This window comes from Anomalospiza imberbis, chromosome 2 (genome assembly GCF_031753505.1).
Source record: "Anomalospiza imberbis isolate Cuckoo-Finch-1a 21T00152 chromosome 2, ASM3175350v1, whole genome shotgun sequence".
NCBI classification, from domain to species: Eukaryota; Metazoa; Chordata; class Aves; order Passeriformes; family Viduidae; genus Anomalospiza; species Anomalospiza imberbis.
The window spans coordinates 43527103-43548996 of record NC_089682.1 but is presented as its reverse complement, the minus strand read 5'-3'; the positions used below and the strand labels follow the sequence as shown (position 1 = coordinate 43548996).

At 34.3% G+C, this 21894-nt stretch overlaps 1 protein-coding gene across 2 annotated transcripts in view; it reads right to left on the bottom strand.

Annotated features, from left to right (window-relative positions):
- The window catches only part of NCAM2 (neural cell adhesion molecule 2), a 277680-nt gene that overhangs the window by 33807 nt on the left and 221979 nt on the right, over positions 1-21894 (bottom strand). For both annotated transcript variants that reach the window (XM_068180672.1, XM_068180671.1), the window contains exons 13-14: positions 8190-8309; positions 6067-6188 (exon numbers count right to left, since the gene is read on the bottom strand). In XM_068180672.1, coding sequence (XP_068036773.1) covers positions 6067-6188; positions 8190-8309 — 242 coding nt within the window. The remainder of the gene's footprint in view (positions 1-6066; positions 6189-8189; positions 8310-21894) is intronic.

The following is a 21894-nucleotide window of genomic DNA, read 5'->3' as shown; positions in this document are numbered from 1 at the left end:
GTTAGCATTGGTATTGTCATGTGATAGTTCTGAGAATGATTAAAATCCAACAAAACCTGTTTTCAGGAATATTTTCATGCAGGTGAAAGTTCCTACTTGGTGCAGTGATAGACTAGTGAAAAACATCAGAATGGTTGGTCAGTTACAAATTATGAAAAAAACTACATAGACTAGAGTAAAAACAGTTTGTTCATCATATTGTGAAAACAGTATTTTCTGTAAAGGATACTTTCCCATATCCTTATAGATACTTTCTATTGCAATCACCTGGATTAATCCACTCACATTCTCACTATACTAAACTCCTTTTACAAAATATATTTTTGTACACCACTGCTGAAATAGAAGGATCTAATACTGATAGAAATACGCATATGAAAATACTCCTTAGTGATATGAGGAATAGCACTGTTATGTAGCACTGTACTTTAAAGTCTGTTTAAATTGGTGAGGAATGGGAGGAGTTAGGAAAAATAAGGTAGATTTCAAAGAATAGCAACATGAATCAGAAGTTCCCTACATAATCTCAGTATTGTGCACAGATGCCATTGAAGATACTAGGAAATTCCAAAGGGTTTCAGAAACATAGAAAGACAAAATAATATACTAAGTTGGAAACTAAAGATGCAGGCAAATACAGTTTCTGCAGAAAAAGATAGTATTTAAAACAGAGATATGAGAATATTTTGAAAACAAACTGCAAAAATCTATGTGATGAATGGAATAACGGTGCACTTCTGCAGACAGAGGAACAAGTGAAAAGACAGGTGTTCCACAATTTGGTCAGATGAAAAATAATGAATGAGCTGAAATGTCACAAGATACCTGAATATGCTATGCCAGAGATACCATAATTTAGTTGAAACTGAAACCAAACAGGTAAATTGAGATAAATGAAACTTATAAATAAATGAAACAAGCCCTAAGTGCAAAGACAGAAAACTTTCTTGAAGAGTAACCAAGACAAGTTAGGAGGAAGAGGAATAAAGTATCTGGAAAGCACGGTGTGTTCTATAGAGAGATTAAATCTTCCAGAGTACTGTCTGCTTATGGCTTTTTAAAGAAGATAAAAAGAAAACAAAGAAAAACCCACAAACAAACAAACAAACAAAAAAACCCAAAACCAAAACAAGAATCAAACAAAACCAACCAAACAAACAAAAAAAGAAAATAAATTCTATGTCCTTCATTATAGCTGTTATTTCAGCTATATTGCATTATTAAGCACTTTCCCCTAAGCAGAGCTCAGTAGGGTGTCCACATTTGATTTACTACATGCTTAGAAATGGAAAAAGAGGGATGAGAACACAAATCATGGGTCTGGCAGGAAAATCTTCCCACAAATCTACCTGTTTAATATATGACCCTTTCAATTGTAGCTTAAGGAGCAGAAGAGAGAACGATAAGAGATCACTTTGTACATTATTAGGTTGTTCTGTTATTAATACTTAAAATTTATAGAAAACTCTATATATGCACAGAGTTCTACAACAAAAGGAATGAAATTTCTGAATTACAAATAGTAGTCTAGTTTAGGGGATGAATTAATATAAATGTCTTCAATAATCATTAATATCAAGCAACAAATGCACATTTACAGAAAGTGTGATGGGATCTGCAACCTCAGAGATAAAAATGTTCCTTTATTTGCATCTTATTTTGTTTCATATTATGCAGATATACTCCTTTACAAATGGCCACTGATAACCTAGCTAGTGACTGGCAGTTCAAGGGATTTTATTGCCCACTTCCAATACTCTTCAGGCTTATATTAACAGAAAACAAAATTAACCAAAAAATCCTCACATAATTATTTCATAAATGTGTATATATTGGTTTATATAGCTTTGGCTTCATATTTTTTTTTCATAATATAAGCATCAGTCAAATTTATTTAAGAGTCTAAGAAGTAGGTTTTTGAGACAGCTGTAACCTAACCACCTAAATACCCTGACAAAAACAAAACCAAAACCACCTCTCTTGAGCCAAACAAACCCACAAAACCAACCAAAAACTAAACAAAGCAGTATAAAACTCCAGTGTACCATGACTTGACTGCTTCTCAAAACTGAGGGTACACCCGACAACAGTGAAAGTAAAGCCAAACCATTGTTTAGGCAGCAGTTTACCAGTCTGGAAAATAACATCTCTCTCCTTAATGGTCATTCTACATTGTATCCAAAATCACATTCTCTGGGATCTCGTAAAAAGTGAGAAAAAGTGGTTGACCCCCTTCAACCCTTCTCTTATTCTCCATCCTCTCTAAATTGTTGAGCTGAAAGCTCAGCTCAAACAGACTTATTATGGTGGTCCCTGTGATGAAAAAATGGACAGGAGACACCACACTGTCTTGAAAGCTAGCAGGAAAAGATATCAAGAAATCCTCACAGAAGAAAATCTGGTCATTTAAAGCAGTGACTTCAATAGAATTAATTACATCATGTTGGGGATTTCTAGGTCTGGTAGTATGGGTAAAAAAGTTCAGGGGCAAATACCGAACCAAGCACAAAAAATCTGGTAATGTACATGGTACTAAAATGCACAGAAAGTCAGAGGATCTGGCAGGTAGACTGGAACCTAGAGATGCAAAAGCATTTACCTGCTTTTTGGTCAGTATCTCAGAGTGGGAGCAAATGAGAATTATTTCTTTTAAAATATTCTATATCTATGAAGTTTGTTGTAGAACCCACCATAAAGGAATAAAATCAACATGTGCTACATCAACACAGTCAGAAAAGAGAGAATGTGCTTCAGAGCAAAGTACATAAACTATCAAACTCTTATCTGCCAAAATTCAGAGCATTATTAGTAACCCTGTCACAGGTTAAAAACAGGTGAACAAGTTTTAGGCCTGTAAAAACCAGTCACGTTAGTAAATTTTTCTTGCATCTATCAAAAGGTTTATAACCATAAAAGAGTTATTTTTATTATTCTTTTCTAATTCCAAATTTTCACTAAAATTTGCCCTGCCAGGGAAAAATAAAAACAACCCTCTTCCCCTCACCACACTCTTTTATTTTTTTGTAGTTTACTGTTGGCATTCTGTGACCCGACAGTTCAGAAATGCTAAGACACCTATTCAGAACTTTCTTTTTAAGCATTGTGAAGTTAGCTTAAGCAGTGTAAACACTTTCCAAAGGCTGCTCTGTAGCCTGCCTTTCTCTTGGCTGTCTGTCCTGGCCACCTGACTGCCCTGAGCTGCTGTGACAGCCTCTCCTCTGTATCCCAACTGCTCTTTTCCTCCTGGCCCTCCTTGTCTCGTCAACATTCCTCTCTTGATTTTAATTTATTACTCTGGTTCTTGGTAAATGCCCCATTAGGTAACAGCCATTTACCAATTGATTACACATTTCCATGATTTACATGGATAAATAAATCTTCACATCTGTTGTGAAACACCAGCATGGCATCATGTGTGTCCCAACCAACTTTGGAAGCACCATAAGCAGAAGAACCAAAGGTAAGTTTGAGTTGGGCCCCATGAAAAAATATTAGAGTTCCTATGAGAAGTGTGGTTGGCTGATCATCTCTGGCACCAGACAGGAAACTTCCCTAGAGAATTCCCATCACTGCTCTTTCCAGCTGGTTACTGGGCAACAATTTTCCCTTGTTTTACTCTCTCCCTTCCTATTCATTTATAAGGTAACTTTGAAGTCAACATGTGCCATTAGCCTCAGACTCCATCAGTGAAGCTTTGTTAGGCTGTCTCAACTTTCTTAGTGCAACAGCACGAAAAAACTATTGAGGCTGCTAATCATAAAAATTGCACTGAACCTAATACTCTGGAATACAGAAGAGAATGTCAAGCTGCTGTAGTCTGATTGTAGTCAGTAATTCCTGCCCATAATATGAAGAAACTGATGTTAGGAAAAGAATATTCAACAGAATGAAATACATGATTTCCAGAAAAAAACTTACTGATTTCCCTCAACCAGGCTGTAACATTGCTTTAATATCTTAAAGGCTGCCCTTCCTCTAGTTAAAAAAAAAAAAAAAAAATAAAATTCTGTATAAAACTTACACATGGGTGAATTAACTTTTTGAAGAAAAAGCCATTGATTTATAGGTTGTTATCAAATATGCTCTTCAAACATGCAAGCAAATACATTGGTCCAGGTGCTAATAATAAGGCTGAAAAGAGTTATAGGAAAGCTAATTAAACATTCCCAATGAGGAAGATGGAAGAGAAGCAGTCAACAGATAATTATGAACTTTAAATAGCATTTATTCTTGCTGATTAAAACACCAAAAAACCTATTCTGCTTCTTTTGTTGTAGAAAGTCTCTTAATTTAGTCAAATTGCTTTTTCAATTGGAAGTTCAAGGAGTTAAGGATTCGAGGTCCAAGGAAAAGCTATCTTCTTCAGTAACCTTTTAAGTTTCCAGTTACTGCTTAAGCTGCACATTTACCTTCCAACACCACACAGGAAAAGTAATCTTTCATACTGTAATATAGTACCTTACTAAAAACACAAGATCAAAATTAGATTTCCAAAATTTTTTGGGATAGAAACAAAAGAATGTATCTTATTTTAATCACAAAAACAGATTAAATTCTATATACTGCATGAATGCTTATATTCAAACTGTTTATTCTGTACTCAGTGGTAAATACATAAAGGCACTGTAATCTAACTAGGAAGTTCAATCCTGCAAAAGTCCATTTTTATCTTGTATTGCATATTTAACTACCCTCGTCTTCTTTGCTATTACTTTTCTTTTATGTCAACTGTATTCACTGGATGGAATATCATTTAAAAAGGTCAATTAAGATTTAGGAATCAGTGATAGCAGAATATCTTCTGGTCATTCCCCCAGACTACTCTTAAGAGTGCTATAAAATATTTCTCAATTAATTTGGAGCTACTAATCTTATTTGGTTATATTTAACATCGGACAATACTTTTACACACCAGGTTTAGCATTTGGATGATCCCTAGACTATAACCAAAAAGTTACATTATAGTAAACATGAGGAAATGTGACAAAAAACCTATTACAAGTTAAGGCTCTGTCTTTTCTTTTTGGTTACATTCCAACAGGTTCTATAGTCACTTTCTCAAAAATTGCTTCTTTCTGTGAATAAATACAGTCCTCACTACCTTCCATTTAACATGCCTAGATATCCACTGTTACATTCTCAATTTTCTAGACTCTTCATGGACATGAAGTTCTGCTGTAACACTCCGGTAAAATGGGTCTACTCAATAAAAGTACTACACAAGGAAATTTTTAAAACATTTACACTAGAATGAAACATATCACTTTTTCCAGCTCTGCAGCTACTTCTTCAATCCAATCCTTTCTAAACACAGTACATCAGGAAATGTATTTTAGCTACATTATTGATAGTAATAAAAAACCCACAAAACTTTTTTTTTTTTAATATATTATATACTGCAGAAAAGCCTGGTTTTTAAACTTGCCAGATATGAGGACAGTACAACAAAACAGAGCTTTCTAGAAGGCAGAATGCAAAAAAACTCTGCCTGATGACTGTCTAAGAACAGATATATGCCCTGAAACTCATGAAATTCACAACAATGTGCCAGTGGTTTTTGTACTATGAGACTTGGAATTCAGGCAAATAAAATATATGAAATGTGATCAGCTAATTAATGTCATTTACAATTAATATGGAGCACTCCAATATAGCTTTCTATCAATACAGATGCATTTATAATAGATTAAAAACTTGCTGTTCAAACAACCTTTAAGAGTGTAATTTTAATGTTTGCTAATTTACTGTGTTTTTAAAAGCTAAACATGAATGTCCCTCTTTCACTATGCAATCAAAAAAGAATATAGTTTTCTTGGAAACATGAATTTTCAGTATAAATTTGGGAATAGCTGAATGCTTTTTGTTTTTTTTGCAATTATTATTTTATATGCTGTGAGCTGCAACTTAGTTCTAAAAGAAAACATACTATATATATATTTTTTTTTTAATATTTTCTGGAATGAAAACTATTTTGGTAAATTTCAAATAATATCAACAATTTTCTCTGCATTAAAAACAGATATTAACAAGCATAATTCACTTACTTTGATTATCTGAAATACTTACACTTCTGTATTTGACAATATATTCCAGTATGGGGGCACCTCCATCATCTTGTTTAGTTATGCTAAGTTTAAAACTCTTGCCACTCTCTGGTTGTCCGTGAATTGAAGGGGGGCTTGGCTCCCCTAAATAAGGAAACAAACAGTACACAACAATAATAATAAATCAGCAGTGAGATAACTCCTAAATTACATCTAGGAACTTGTCCATATTAATATTAATCAAAAACTTAAAATAAATACAACCATTCCAGGCACTAGAAAACAGCCTTTGTAAGAATGTAAAATACTGTGATTGAAATATTTTCTAATGTAGATTCCTCATACAAGGAAGGAAATACAATTATGTGAAGTATGAAAGAAATATTCATTTGTTTGAGATCTTCTGACTTCCAACACTTTTAAATGGAATTTCCTTTCAAAATCATTTCATCACCAATTCAGCAAGGCTGGTAACCTGTTACTCATACTGAAGTTTAAATGACACTCTTTTACATGTAAGCATCCATAACTTAACCTTTAATCCTATGTGAAATTTCTAAATTGCAATACTGTTTTTAAATTTAAAGTAAATTTACTCTCCAATTAATGTACCAAGACAAATTAGAGTAAAAGTTATCTTAGAATAACAACTTCTTAAAGAAGTCAATATCAAGAGTAAAAGCAAGGAATAATATTTTCAAATCTAAAACCAAATGTCTTAGTGATAATAATAAGATAAAGGTAGTCTTAAACATGCAATCAAAATATTAATGGCCACTTTCAGGCACTTTCACAGTCAAAAATTCACATATTATCTTTTCTATATGCAATGCCTATTAAATTTTTTAAAAAAGAGATCCTAAATGAACATATACCGAAGTGTCTTATCTTTGAAATATCTGTAAACATTCATTTACCCAGAGATATACTGTTCCTTTAGAAATAATTGTATTGTGTTTAGTACTTATTAAAGTAAGGATAAACTTACTTAGATCACAACATAAAACTTATCTAGCTTTCTATCAGATAGAAAGATACATATTATACATATATATATATAGGTATAATGTCTTTCTGTAATTCTTTCATCAAGTGTACTGATAGGAATAATAGGAAATTATTTTATCTGTCCTGGAATATATTTAGAATATGTATATGCTTCAATGAAAAAAAAAAATTTGAAAGCTGCCAAATTAATGTTTTGGGACAGAAGAAACGTATAATGCAATAAAACATAATATAACATAACATAATAATAAATATATTGTAATGTAATCTAACATAATATAATATCACAGAAATATTTTCTGTTCTTTGTAGTTACATTACTTTTATTGTTCATTCCCTTAAGGCCAGTAATAGCTACACTGAGTACGGCCCTATTCAGGAAACAGCTCTGTTGCAAGAGATTTATGACAGACTCGTCTGGCAGTAGCTGCTGATGTATTTCAATATGTTTGTTTGATTACTGTACACTGCCATCTGGTAGTTTCTTTGCTTTTCTTCTCTCTATGTATTTAATTTATTTACTGTTGTCTCTATTTAAAGATAATTTGAGAAAAATATTTTTCATATGCCCTTAATATTTTAATCTGAACCTCTGGCTAACAGTTATTACAAATACAGAATTGGTTTCATGGAATTTCTCATTTGCATGTAGTCATAGTAAAAACAATTTTTTGTCATCATTTCTTCCATAGGTTAAGATTTCTATTTGATTCTTGATAATTGCAGAACAATAGCGCCATAATTTGGTGAAGAAATGTCTCCAGAAATGGCCAATTTGCTTCTCTTAGATGTGGATAATACCCTAAGTGTTAATGAGAAAAAATCCTTATTCTAGTATCTCTCATGGTTTGTGCTCCATTATATGAAAAAAAAGGATTTTCTGAATCTCAAAAATGTAAGATAATGGGATAAATTCTCCAATTTAAGTGCACTCATACTTCTTGAAAGGGTGGAATAACAAAACATGATTTCTGAGAAACAATGTAAAAACTGATATAAACTGATATAATACCCTGGGAAGTGGATTATAATAAACCTGAAACATTATCTACAGTGGATCATAATTCAAATATAGGGATATAATAATAATAATAATAATAATAATAATAATAATGTAACAGCACAAGTATTACTCACGGACAGGTAAGGTCTGAAAGATCTCAATTTTGCTATACTCTCCTTGCCCTTTTCCATTTACAGCAGCTACTTTGATTTCATAAGTTGTATTTGGTTCCAAATTGCTCAGAACAACCATAGCTAAAGGGGAAAAAAAGGCATAACATTTGATAAAGTAATAAATTTATAAAAAGACCTGTAAGACAATTTCATAATTTGCTTTCTTCACTTTTAAATTAATGAGTCTCATATTCTGACAGTACATTGGTTTTATAATAGTACATCAGCTTTTTTGTTAAGTGCTAATAATCCCTTTTTTCATCTGCAAAAAATCATTGTGACTGAGCAAGTCATGCTTCTGAAAGAACAGTGAAATCAGTGTTAGAGAACCCACAGACAACAATTAAGGACCTTGATGGGGAGCAGTATTTTATGTTCCGATTGTGAGCACAGTGCATTGGCTTTACACACCCAGGTTTTGGTAGCGAGGCTGCTACAGGGGTGGCTTCTGTGAGAAGGTGCCAGAAGCTTCTCCCATGTCTGACAGAGCCAATCCCAACTGGCTCCAGACTGGACCCACTGCTGGCCAAGTATGAGCCCATCAGTGGCAGTAGCCTTCTGTGATAAACATATTTAAGAAGGAAAAAACTTATTGTGCAGATGTATTTGTGGCCAGAGAAGAGCAGGATGAGGATGTGAGAGGAACAGCCCTGTAGACAGACAGATCAGTGCAGAAGAAGGGGCAGGAGTTGCTCCAGAACTGAGATTCCCCTGCAGCCCATGATACAGCCCATGGAAATGCCACTGTGCCTCAACAGACCATGAGAGACCATGGGGATGCAGAGTTCCACCTGCAGCCCATGGAAGAGGCACACACCAGAGGAGATGGATGCTGAGAGAAGGCTTTGACCCTGTGGGAAGCCTGTGCTGGAACAGGCTCCTGGCAGGGACCTGCAGAATCATTCCAGGAGCCCATGCTGGAGCAGGTTTCCTGGTAGGACTTGTGACCCTGTGGGGGAACCATGCTGAAGTAGCCTGTCCTTGAAGAATTGAACCTGGGTAAGAGTGGCCCACTCTGGAGAAGTTAATAGAGAACTGTTGTCCATGGGATGGACTCGGTTTGGTGTAGTTCATGGAGAACTGTCTCCCATGGGAGGGACCATGTGCTGGAGAAGCGGAAGCACTCCACTCCCTGAGCAACAGCAGGAACAACAGGTGATGAACTCCTTTTATTACCAAGTGACCTGCCTGGTGGATGCAGGAAAGGCTGTGGATATTGTGTACCTGGACTTCAGCAAGGCCTTTGACACTGTCTCCCACAGCATACTCCTGGAAAAGCAGGCAGTCCACGGCTTGGATAGGAGCACTCTTTGCTGGGTAAAGAACTGGCTGGATGTCCAGGCCCAGAGAGTGGTGGTGAACGGTGCTGCATCCAGCTGGTGGCCAGTCACCAGTGGTGTCCCTCAGGGCTCTGTCCTGGGGCCAGTTCTGTTCAATATCTTTATTGATTGTTGTAGATGTGCTTGCCACAATTGATCACATGGATGAGGGTATTGAGTCCTTCATTAATAAGTTTGCAGATGACACTAAGCTGGGAGCATGTGTTGATCTGTTGGAAGGTAGGAGGGCTCTGCAGAGAGACCTGGAACGGTTGGATGGATGGACAGAGTCCAATAGGATGAAGTTTAATAAGTCCAAGTGCCGAGTCCTGCATTTTGGCCACAATAACCCCCTGCAGCATTATAGGCTGGGGACAGTGTAGCTGGACAGTGCCCAGGCAGAAAGGGACCTGGGGGTACTGGTTGACAGCTGACTGAACATGAGCCAGCAGTGTGCCCTGGTGGCCAAGAAGGCCAACGGCATCCTGCCCTGTGTCAGGAATGGTGTGGCCAGCAGGAGCAGGGAGGTCATTCTTCCCCTGTACTTGGCAAGTGCTGTAGAAATGTAATATCTTTAAAAAGAGCCAGTTGTATATTTCACTGTCCTAGGGAGCCAAATTTTTTCATTATAAAGAAGCATTTTTTTAGTTGCTTTAAGCCTTCAAGTTATATATCCAATGAAAGCATAATTATTTCTGTCCATACTCTTTGTTATTCTTTTCAGTGCAGATTTATTAGAATTTCTACTTCTTTAGTTTCTACAGCAGTCTGACAGAGTTCCCATTAAATGTGAAGCTAAAGGGATTCAATGAATTTGGAAAAAGAGTAACTTCTACATTTCACACTATATTATGGGCATTTTGCATGATTTTGCCATTGAAACATAACTGTTTTCTTGTAAATAGAGCAGCAGAATTGTATGTCTTCCCACATGTTTTAGCTTTATCATTTTATAGATTTAAAAATTCTGAACTCTAAAGTATAATCATGTCATGAAAAAATAATGTATCATCATGAGAATAAGAATAGAATTAGGAGATATAACATTGATTTCTGTTAAGATGAAATTTAAAACTTAACTAAGCAGTAGTAGTATTTGACTTGCCTTTCAGCCATGATTACTTTCCAAAGATGAATAATTTCACTGAAAAGAAACCTTAGGGCATACTAAATATTAGTGCTACTGTAAATGCTTTTAAAATTTAAACAACAGAAAAGCATGACTACGAGTCTATATTTGAAAAAATACAAATGTGTTAGCTACATGAAACCTAAGGATCCGATAAAATTATTTATATATGCAGTATTTAAAGAATCAGTGTATAATTTAGAATCCCCTGCACAGCACTGTGTATCTAGATACAATGACTTTTGCAATTACATTTGTGGAATTAACCCAGACTTATTTGTTAGTGTAATAGGTCCTCAAAAACTGGACCCACTTAATATCAGTGATGGTGTGAGGTGTATATATTATATATGTATGTATATACATACACATATTTTATATATATGTATATATATATAACTATGGCCTTCTGAAAACAAAGAAAAAAAACTATTTTGGATTAGAATACATACTCCAATTGTAACAGAATACTTGGAGTAATTAAGATTAAGAAGTTGTCTCACAGACTCTAACCAAAGTGAGGCGCTGAAGAGTAATCTAAGAGAATTGAAAATTTCACTGCTCACTAGGAGTTGAGATTGGAAGAAAATACTTCATAAACCAGTTAAGTGTTTTTTTTTATATATATAATGTGTATATCTGTTATTTAAGTATAAAATCAGCTTATTCATCTTTCCATATGCAAATAATTTTTTTTTCTCACAGGAAAATAGTCCTGGGCATGATGAATATTTTGATTTTTTTCAGTTCACATTCAGTTCATAAATGTGAAAAGAACCAGTCCACTGCATACCATATATTTACATTATGCCATTGGCACATTTATTGATGGATATCAAATTCCAGATATACTGAAAGTGAAATCCATTTCTTTCAGAGTATCATTTGGGATTTTCCATTTTCTTCTAGCTGTTATATCAGTAGATCTTGTCCTTCTAATCACAGTATCTGTGAGCTTTAGCTGGATAATTCAATTTTGTGGATTGATTTTCCTGGGATAATTCACATAGTGACTCATTAGATTGAGGAGTAGATTTGGAAGGAATATTCCAAAGAGGGAAAAGCAGAACAGTCACTTGTGAACTCTCCAAATTAAATAAATTATCTAAGTTAGGTTAGTTAATTAATAAATTAACATGATTCACAACAGCTCAGAGCTTAGTATCATCCATTTATAAGAGAGGCTTTAAGTCTCAAGGTAGCCTAGGAGGACATAATGACACAAGAAGTTACCAGGTATATGGCTTTTGGTTTAGTATGCTATATTAAGGCTTTAATACAAAATTATTTCTATTTTTGACAAGATATGCCACGAATATTGTTGCTAGTTCGGATGAGGTTTTTTTTTTAAATTTTGTCAACCAGAAGTTAACAAGAAACACAACAAGAGAAAAGAATTAAACCTTACTGAGTAAAAAGTTAGGTTTAACCTATTATATGATAATCGGTTAATCCTAAAGTTTAAGCAACATTAAGTATAAAGTCCTGTGGCAAGCACATTTCTTTCTCTCTCAGGATTTTTATAAAGGTGCACAGAGAGAAGTGAAAGAGAAAACAATTTCTATTTCTGCTCCTTGTTTTTCTCTTGTAGAATGTGTTTGGAGAATTGTTTACCTGCAGCGAATGCCTGGTTGGATCACAGTGGATTGTTTGGGCCTGATGGCCAATCAGATCCACCTGTGTCTGGACTCTGGAGAACAGGGTCACGAGTTGTGAGGGAGTTAGATATGATAGTTAGAGAGAGTAGCATGTAGTTTTTAGTATCCTCTTTTATATAGTATATTAATGTATCATAAAATAATTATAATAAAGAAATCATTCAGCCGTCTGAAATAAGTCAGACATCATCATTCTTCCCATTGGGTTCGCCGACATCTACAACAAAGTCCTTATTTTTTTATTATACAGATTCTTGTAATTCGCAAACAAATCTCATAAATTGAAAGAATTAACTCAGTACAGAAAAACCCCACAGAAATATGTTAGAAAAAAATGCAGAACTTCACACTATTTAAAATACAGCTTGTAAGCATTTCATCTAGGAAAGTTCCTTTTATTGTCACAGAATTTTAACTGCTGTCAAAATGAAACATGGGAAAGCAACATCTAACACAAAGATTTGATGTGAAATAAATTGTACCATAAATCCAAGTCAGTAAAACCAAAACAAAATTCCCCAGCTGCTTCTCTGGTCGAGGGTAGGTTGTTTATGCTACTTTATTACAGCAGAATGAGAGGAAAAATGTCTGGCATATTAAATTGTCTTTTCAATGAAGTAATCTGTCTCAGAAACCTTCTAAGAATTGTGATATATTATATAAATCACCACCAAGGAAAAGAAGGTTAGGGGAAGTAGCAGTACAGCTCCTCTACATTAATCCCAAAGTGGATCTCATATGAGGTTAATTAACAGAAATACCACATTGTTACATTGCTCTCATTGGAGAAGTATCTGCTGCATAGAACAATGCTTTCCCGTTCCAAATTCAATCCCTTGAGGATGTCAGATCTAACTCAAGAGGGATATAAATTTATTTTGAAACAAAGTAGCTGAGACGTTGCTGAAATAACATCTTCACTCCTATATATGTGAGATTGTGGTGGCAGAGTGAAATTTCTGTCAAAGAAGCATTACAAATTTTAGGATTGCTTGGGGTTTTTTTCTTGCTTCTCTCTCTTTAATCTGAATATATATTACTACAGAGGATGAATGCAGCCTGTCTACTGTGCATGTTAATAAGTGGAGTGTTTTGATTTAACAGCTTTTTACTGAATCTTTTACTCATTATTTTACTACTCTCAAGGAAAAACTGAGTCCCCTGGAAATACCTGAATCTCTTTCAGAGGAAAAAAAAAAAAAAAAGAATAGCATTTTTATGAAGCTTAAACAGGTTTCTCTCTGTGATGATGATTCATGTTCTTTTAAGGGCAGGAGAAAAAGTCATGGGAAGACAGCAGTGAATAACTCAAGGTGATGAAGTAATAAGGTTCTGTACAAATGTCTGAAACTCTTGTAGATGTCACAGAATATGAGGAACTTTGCCCAAAGTCGGTCTGCCTGGGATGAGCAACAACTGTTTTGTTTATTCTATGTGTTTGCACTGTGGGAGGAAGAGTATATAACCTATTTTTTTCTGTCTGAGACTCACAGTTAGCTCTAGCTGAGCTCACAGAAATATTGACAAAATGAAGTTAGAAATTGCCACAGAGGACAAATATGGGGGAAAAAAATTTAAAAAAAGGATTTTGCTACACAATAGGCAAAATGTTAATTCATATGTAGAAACAGCCTGGCTGTCTCAGTTCCATCTGTCTGCCTTGCCCAAATAACAATTAATTTCATAAATACTCATTCAAGCATCTGGCTGTAACTGTCAGAATTCAGCTAACACAAATAAATGAACTTTCATAATGAAAATATTTCAAGCGGCATATTCTATGAAATAAAGGTAACAATAGCAAATCAAACTGTCAGTGAAATCATAATAAATTGGAGACAATATCTAACTTTAAGTAATTCCCTAAAACACCAGAAACAAATGTCACCATTTTAATAATCAGATAAAATGGTTCTGTTCCCAGAATTTCCATATTTCTTTACACCACAATATATAATTATTACATTAGTTTGGAATAAAAGTATTAGCCATTTATTCAACTGTGAATACAAATAAAAACCCATGAATAAAGATACATAATGTAGTAAATCAGGTATAATTAATATAATCTAATGTTGACTAATATGAGTAATTTCATTACAAAACATTTTTCAGTAGCTGACATTTAAAATGCATTTGGCAAAAATAGCTTTAATATTTTTATTAATATTATTATATAACAAATGAAAACACAATTACCATGTTAAACACTTTTCTTCAATGTATTTAATTTTTAATTTTACTGGGCTGGATTTTGAGATATCACTATATAAACTGAACCAAAAGTAGCATCCCTATTCAGGGATTTCTTTGATACCTATTTCTACTGAAAAAAAAATAGTCAGAAAAGATTAAGTAATCCATGGGAAAATCATAGTTACAAAATGCACAGTACTATAAATAAATGAAAATAAAGCAAGTAGCAGTGTAAACTAAAGTGTCTAGAAAATAGTGAATTTGTGGATTGACAGCATAAATTATAATATATTGAATCATCATGATTCCAAAAGATGGGGTTCTTCATTTAACAGACTTCAGGTATAAAAATGAATATATTTTCTTTAGAAGTTAATTTATTTAAAAAACACCCTTACTTCAACTGGTTTTTAATCAGAATAACAGCAGAGCACACAGGGAAAAAAAGAAAACATTCCTGGAACAAAAGCAATCTATTGAGACAGATCATCATATCAGTAAACCTTCAACAGCTTTATTCAGAACAGAAGCACACTTGCAGGAATTGCATATAAAATAAGTCATCTATGGAGTATTTAAAAAAAAAAAAGTTGATGCATGTATCATTTTTAGGCTATAGGTTTACAAAAAATATTTGTACTTCAAATGACAAAATAAACCATATCATCTTGATACCCGCTTCAAAATTTTCTGTTATACTAATTTGACAACAATATCAAATATTTAATTAACAAATCCTGCAACCCCCATAGATTAGCATCCTATCAGCAATCATGTGCAACCAGGATCTAGCTTTGACAGATTCTGTTTCCCATCACCACTACAATAGAATTTATATTTCAAACACACATTCTTTAATATCTCTTTCTCCGAGTTTTTATTTATATATTTCTTTGAATACCTTTATGATGACCAAGCCAGCTGCCTAATACCAAATCTTTAAAAATGCAGTCAATTTCCATAAAAGGCACTTGTAAATACTAAAGGAAAGGGAAATGGAAGTCAAAGAATAGGAAAGGGAAAAGAGAGAAGGAAATGGAACAGGAAAAGGAGAGGAGAATAACAGAATGGACAATTAAAAACTTCATAAGTACCACTACATACAAATTCAGGATAGAGAGTGTTTGAAACAACTGATATTCCCTGTAAGAAGATCTTGTTAAACTAAACCAAGGCATCCTGAATGAAAAAAAATATTTAGAGAATACAATAGGTAAAAATGGAAATACATACTCAGCTTCAAAATCACTCACTTCAAATACATTTCAAAAACAAACGCTCCTTGAATTACCTCTTTTAAAGTGTCAGGTCTTGTCCCAGTATTCATTAGTCTTTATTTTTATTTATTTAATAAGTGTTTTAGAACAAGCTTTTAAGAAATATTTTACACATTTTTTTGTGTGTGTGCACAGCATTGTCAGTGTTTTGTAGTGTTGCAACTTATCGGACAATAATTTAACAATGTTCAATGATGGATAACAGTTTCCTATCACAGCATTTAGAAGCATTAATTTAATCAATACAAATTCTGGATCTCATGGAGACTGACTGCACTTTTTTTTTTTTTTTTTTTTTTTTTTTTTTTTTTTTTTTTTTGGGCATGTTTGGACCAAGTATTAGAAATAGTCATACACTGGGAGAGACATGAAGCACTGAAACCAGTTATTCCAAGACAAGAAGGTGAGTAATCTTCAACCCTGGGACTTGAGACTGAGTTAGACAAAACCACATCTGACCTGATCTAGGACTGGCAGTAGTCTTGATTCAAGTAGGCGGTTGGACCAGATAAATACCAGATATTCCTGCCAACCAAATTTTCTGACTCTCTATATTAAAGAGGAATAATTTCTTGGTTCTTGGAACATTTTGCCCTCTGCTATAAAACTATTGTACAACTCTTAATGGTAAGATTTTGCTTGGAAAAGTAGCCTTGAAAAGGACTATACTAAAAAGTTTAATGAAACAATAAATGAATGCAGTGAAATCAATGGGGATTTGGACTTCTACCAGATATTCCCTACATGATGTGAAAAGAAAGTGTTGTTCAAAATGCTTTCTAACATATGACTAATGTTCTCAACAGGGTTCATTGTTAAATATTTATGTCACTGTAATTGCTGAAATTTTAGTAGTACAAATTATACTGCTAGATATAAAATCTGATTAAGTTAAGCATTTTCATTAATCAAATTTACTTTCTGTAAAGACTAGTTTTAAAATTATCCTGTAAGAAAAATTTCGAGGCCATTGAATACACTGAACTTACATTGGCAATATGAACACAGAAAGACAGCAGAATTAAGACATCTAAATAAGTAATACTTTATTGAGTGTACACAAAATACTACAAAATGTAGTAAAGGAATAACTGTTGCAATCTCAATGCAGAAGGGCAATCAGTGCCCTTATTAAGATAATTTACACTGTCATTTATCCTATTGCTTTTTCTTTCTCTGAATAACTTTCAAGTCTGAAAAAATGGTTAATGGGAGACAACCGAGAAAATAAAAAAAAGTTTATTTATTAGGAGACTACAAAAACATGTTTATGGTTACCTTGTATGCAATGCTACTATGTATTCCCTATTTTATATCAAAGTTTGGAATCTAACCTTGATTTTTGAAGAAGGAAGTATACTTTGAGGAGGGAGGCAGGAGTTAGTAATGAATGCGTACCTTCCTTTCCTCTGCTCCTGCTGCAGCTATATCACTTTGTCTCATTCCTCAGTTGTATAAATCAAGCTGTGTCCTATGCCAGTCTATTTCATACATGGCAGAAACTAGAATCTTTCACTGTCCCTTGCAGGGCAGAAAGAATGTATGTCAGTTTTTCCTGCCCAGTTTTTTTTTTTTTTTTTGCTGTTCCTACAGTGGAGCTCCTGTTGTGACTTCCATCCCATCTGAAATTTGTAATACAAAGTTAGATTTGAAAATGATCTCCTACATTCAAAACTCTATCGATGAATTCTTTGTTACTGAAAGATCCTGATCAGGTGAGGTTGGCTTCACCTGAATTCACAGCAGACAAAAGCTGTATCTTCTAAGCATGAGGCCCATACTAGTTGCCCTGGTGCACCTGGGATACGTTCTGTTGAATGTGTATACACTAGTTCATGGTGTAGTAAATCCCCACAGTTTGTCATCTGGAGATCCTGGTGACTGATATAATATATCTGGGTGAATCTCAGGTCTAAACTTGCAACTTATCCTGAACTAGTCACTGATTATTGGCCCACATAGATTCTCTTCTTACCAAAAAACAAAAAAAAAAATCACAAACAAACAAACAAAAAAGCCACCCAACAAATAAACAAACAAAAATTAAAAGCAAACCAAAGGGAAAAAAAAAAAAAAACAACAACAAAAAAATCACAGAATCACTTCAGTTGGAAAAGACTTCTGAAATCAAGTCCAAGCTCTGATTGATTGCAACTTTGTCAGCTGCCACATCCATTCGTTTCTTGAACGACTCCAGGGATGGTGACTCCATCACCACTCCCTGGGTAGTCCATTCCAAAGTTTAACAACCCTTTGAATGAAATAAATTCTTCCTGATGTTCAGCCTGATCTTCCTCTGCTGCAGTTTAAGACTGTGTCCCCTTGTCCTGTCACTAATTGCCTGGGAGAGGAGAATGCCCCCACCTGCCAATAACCTCCTTTCATGGAATTCTAGAGAAGCATAAATTCATCCCTGAGCCTCCTTTTCTCCAGAACAAACTAACCCAGCTCCCTCAGCTGCTCCTCACAGAACTTGTGCTCCAGACCTTTCCCCTGTTGCCCTTCTCTGGACACACTCCAGCCCCTCAATGTCCTTCTGGCAGTGAGGGCCCAGACCTGGACACAGGATTCCAGGTGTGGTTTCTCCAGTGTCCACCCAGCACAGAGGGCAATCACTGCCCTGGTCCTGCTGGCCACACTATTGCTGGTACAGGCCAGGTGCTATCAGCCTTCTGGGCCGCCTGGGCACAGCTGGCTCATGTTCAGCCACTGCTGACCAACACACACATACTTTTCCTCTCAGCAGCTTTCCAGCCACTCTGCCTCAGCTTGTAGCACTGCAGGGGGTTGTTGTGGACAAAATGCCTCCAAAGTCTAAGAAAATAATGAATTTTAACAACTTCACCTACTTCCTGTTGTGTTGTCAGCAAAGTTCTGCACAGCTACAACTTCTATTTCCTATGAGGCTTTACAACATATTTAAGATGTTTTGTGTAACAAAATAAAATTCACTAGTTTTCTTATGGTGTTGCAAAACTGTACTGTTTTATTATATACAAATTAGATGTGGCTTTCCTTAACCAGAGGGACCTAAACTGCCCATTGCTACAAATATATCAGTATTCTTACAGTGAAACAAAACAGATGTTGAGAATTCAGAAGTTCTTAATGGTAAGCAAAAGAAAAACCTGCGGGCACAGGGAATTAATATTTTAAATACTATGCTTAGAGAAGCAGAGAATTTTTCATAGGTAAATTCATATATGTTAGCAAGACTTGTCTCTAAATTAAGACTGCTATTTAAAATTCCAACATTATCAATTTCACTTTAGTTCTGCTTCCTAACAGTAATAAACAGAATATGTAAAATCTGTATGACTTTTCTCACTTAAGTTGCTGCAGCCTTGGAGAAGCAGGTTCTGACACAGGACTTCTGTCTTTCACTCCTTTAAGCCATGCAGTTTTCAAGTCTGGAGCATTCAAAGTGTGAGGAATATATAGTCTACTTGTTCTGTTACCCAATTCAGGAGCTGGCAAAAACCTAACCACCACCACTTGAAAAAAAAAAAAAAGCAGCTCCTGATTTCCGCAATCTACACAGAGGCCATTTTCATTATCCCAAATGCATATTTCCTAACATTCCCTACTCTGTAAACAGAAAGACCTCGAGGCTGACATGAATGATGATTTCAAGAACTGTTCTTTTGCTTCTCACATGCAAAGATAATTTTCTTTCATAACTTTCTTCCTTATCCCCATCCAACTCTTGTATACTAAAATTTATTTCTTATCAATGAAGAAAGAAATGGGGAGACAGAAAAAAGGTCTATAAAAAAGAGATTAATTTTAAGATATTGTGAAATATAATACAGATAGGGCCATGCTATTGTTCTGTTACTCATTCTTGTATGTGGCTGAAGGAGAGCTCTATTCATAACCACTCTGTCTTTCAATGACCTTGAAAATACTTAAAGAATACTCTGTCATCCTGGAGCACCTTTTTATTTTCCATTACAAAGTGCAGCATAAGTTAATATACACATAAATATTCCATAAATGTACTTTATCTTTCTCTAAGTAGACAAGCATTGTGCAATAAATGTAGATGAATACAATGCACTCTTGAAAGGCAAAATTTGCTGCTACACTATGTGTCTCATTTATCAGTTATTCATACCCAATAGTGCACTGCATCACTCTTTGCTTAACGAGATATACCTTTACAAGCCACGTCAGCAAGACCTTTTCTTTAGATCAGCTGTTCTTCATAAATTTACTTGAGAATGTGCAGTTATGAAAAGCCTGAAAGGTCTAAATAGGAAATAGACCAGAGTTATCACAACAGCACCAGGTGAAATACATTTGGAATGACTGATTCTCCATTTAATTTCTTATTAAAATATTTACTACATACTCTTGCAATCAAAGTATCTTCTATTTGTTTTTACAGATTTTTAAGTCTTTGTCTTGAGAAAACCATAAATCACATTGTGCAATGAGCTTTGACTGATTGACTAAATGCAATTACAAACAAAGAATTACAAGAAAAAAAGAGTAAGTTCAGATAGTGGTTATATCTGCATAAAACTCAGTTGCTCTTAGTTATGCAGTGCAGTAAATTGTCTGGGTACTCTTCACTTATGACATTTTATTCACCTTTAAATGTGAAAAGTACATCTCATTCTCCTGATGTTTCAGGTCTGTATAAAAACCTGAAATGTTTAAACATAGTTTTCCCTTTACACTTCTCACTTTCCAGTCTCTCTAATCCATCCATATAATTTAGTTTAAGACATTTATTTACAGTTCAACCTTTTCAACCACAAGAGATTTTCTAGAGCAAAGATTTGGATGGAAGCCAAAATTAGTATAGAGACAGAATTAAAGGGCTTAATAACTTTCTTACATGCAGGAATATACACAGAATAAATTGGATAAAAAGTAGTCTTTGTCCTCACATTTATTTGTAGCCTATAGCAGTTATAAAACTGCAGGCATTCTTTCACTTTTTCTTTTTAATGACAACTTGCCATGGAAAAGTTTATTGGCAAATTGCACAATGCCATTTTATCCCAAGAATTAAGATTAAAAAAAAAAAAAAAGGCACATTTTATTCATGTTATTTCTATCTGGTCTGATGACACTATAGCTTAATAATATATGTATATATATATATATGCAATTCTTGCCTTCTGGTAATTTCAAAGCTAGTTTTAAGTTGAGAAAAGTATTTTTGAATCAAGCTAAATACTCCATTTATTTTGAAAAAAAAAGAGTTTAGGCTTATCAGTAATATCATTAGTAAATTAACCTATAAGAGGACTGATCCACAAATTTTTTCCAAATATTACCAGTTACTGACTACTGAAAATGGACAATTTCTTAAATGAAAACACTATTTTTTTTCAATTTGACAATGTGATAATAAATATGACATAATAAAAAAAGTTGGGTATAAAGCAACAATATATTTTTGGGGTCTAGCTTTATAAGGGTTTTTGATCCATGATTTTGCTGTTTTTAAACTGCCTGCCTAACAGTCTGATAAATGAAGAACCATATCTTAAAGCTCTATTCACAACACAGAATTTTTTTCTGAATGGCTTATGCAATCATTTAACAGAGATAAAAATCTGTGAGTCTTCAGGTAATTCTAGATTTGTGGAGTACTTGCATAGTATTCCAGAAAGGCATAAATACTCCTCATGAGTAGTAACTGTTATTGTTGAACTGAATGCTATCACAATTCGTGTCATAGAGAGTCAAATCTGACAGATATGCCAAGGAAATGTTTCAAGATGTATTTTCCCCCTGGGACAGGCTGATGAATGCATTTTTCCTTCTGCTTTTGCAGCTGCAGCAAAAATTAGTGAATTCTGCCTTGAAGATTTTCAACTATGAAAGTAATTTTGAGTGCTGACTTAGCTTACCAAACTATTTGCAATTTATTTCTGTTTGATCTACAAATTATACAGATATATTCTCCTTAATCATTAAACCCATTAGGAAAATTATGTAATTATATGGGATTTGTATCTCTCAGGAATCTATTTGAAAGTCTTCCTGGTTTAATGGTTAAATATTGTTACACTGGGAAACTGTTTTAGTAATCAGTGGGGTACATACTTTCATGCTTCAGTACAAAAG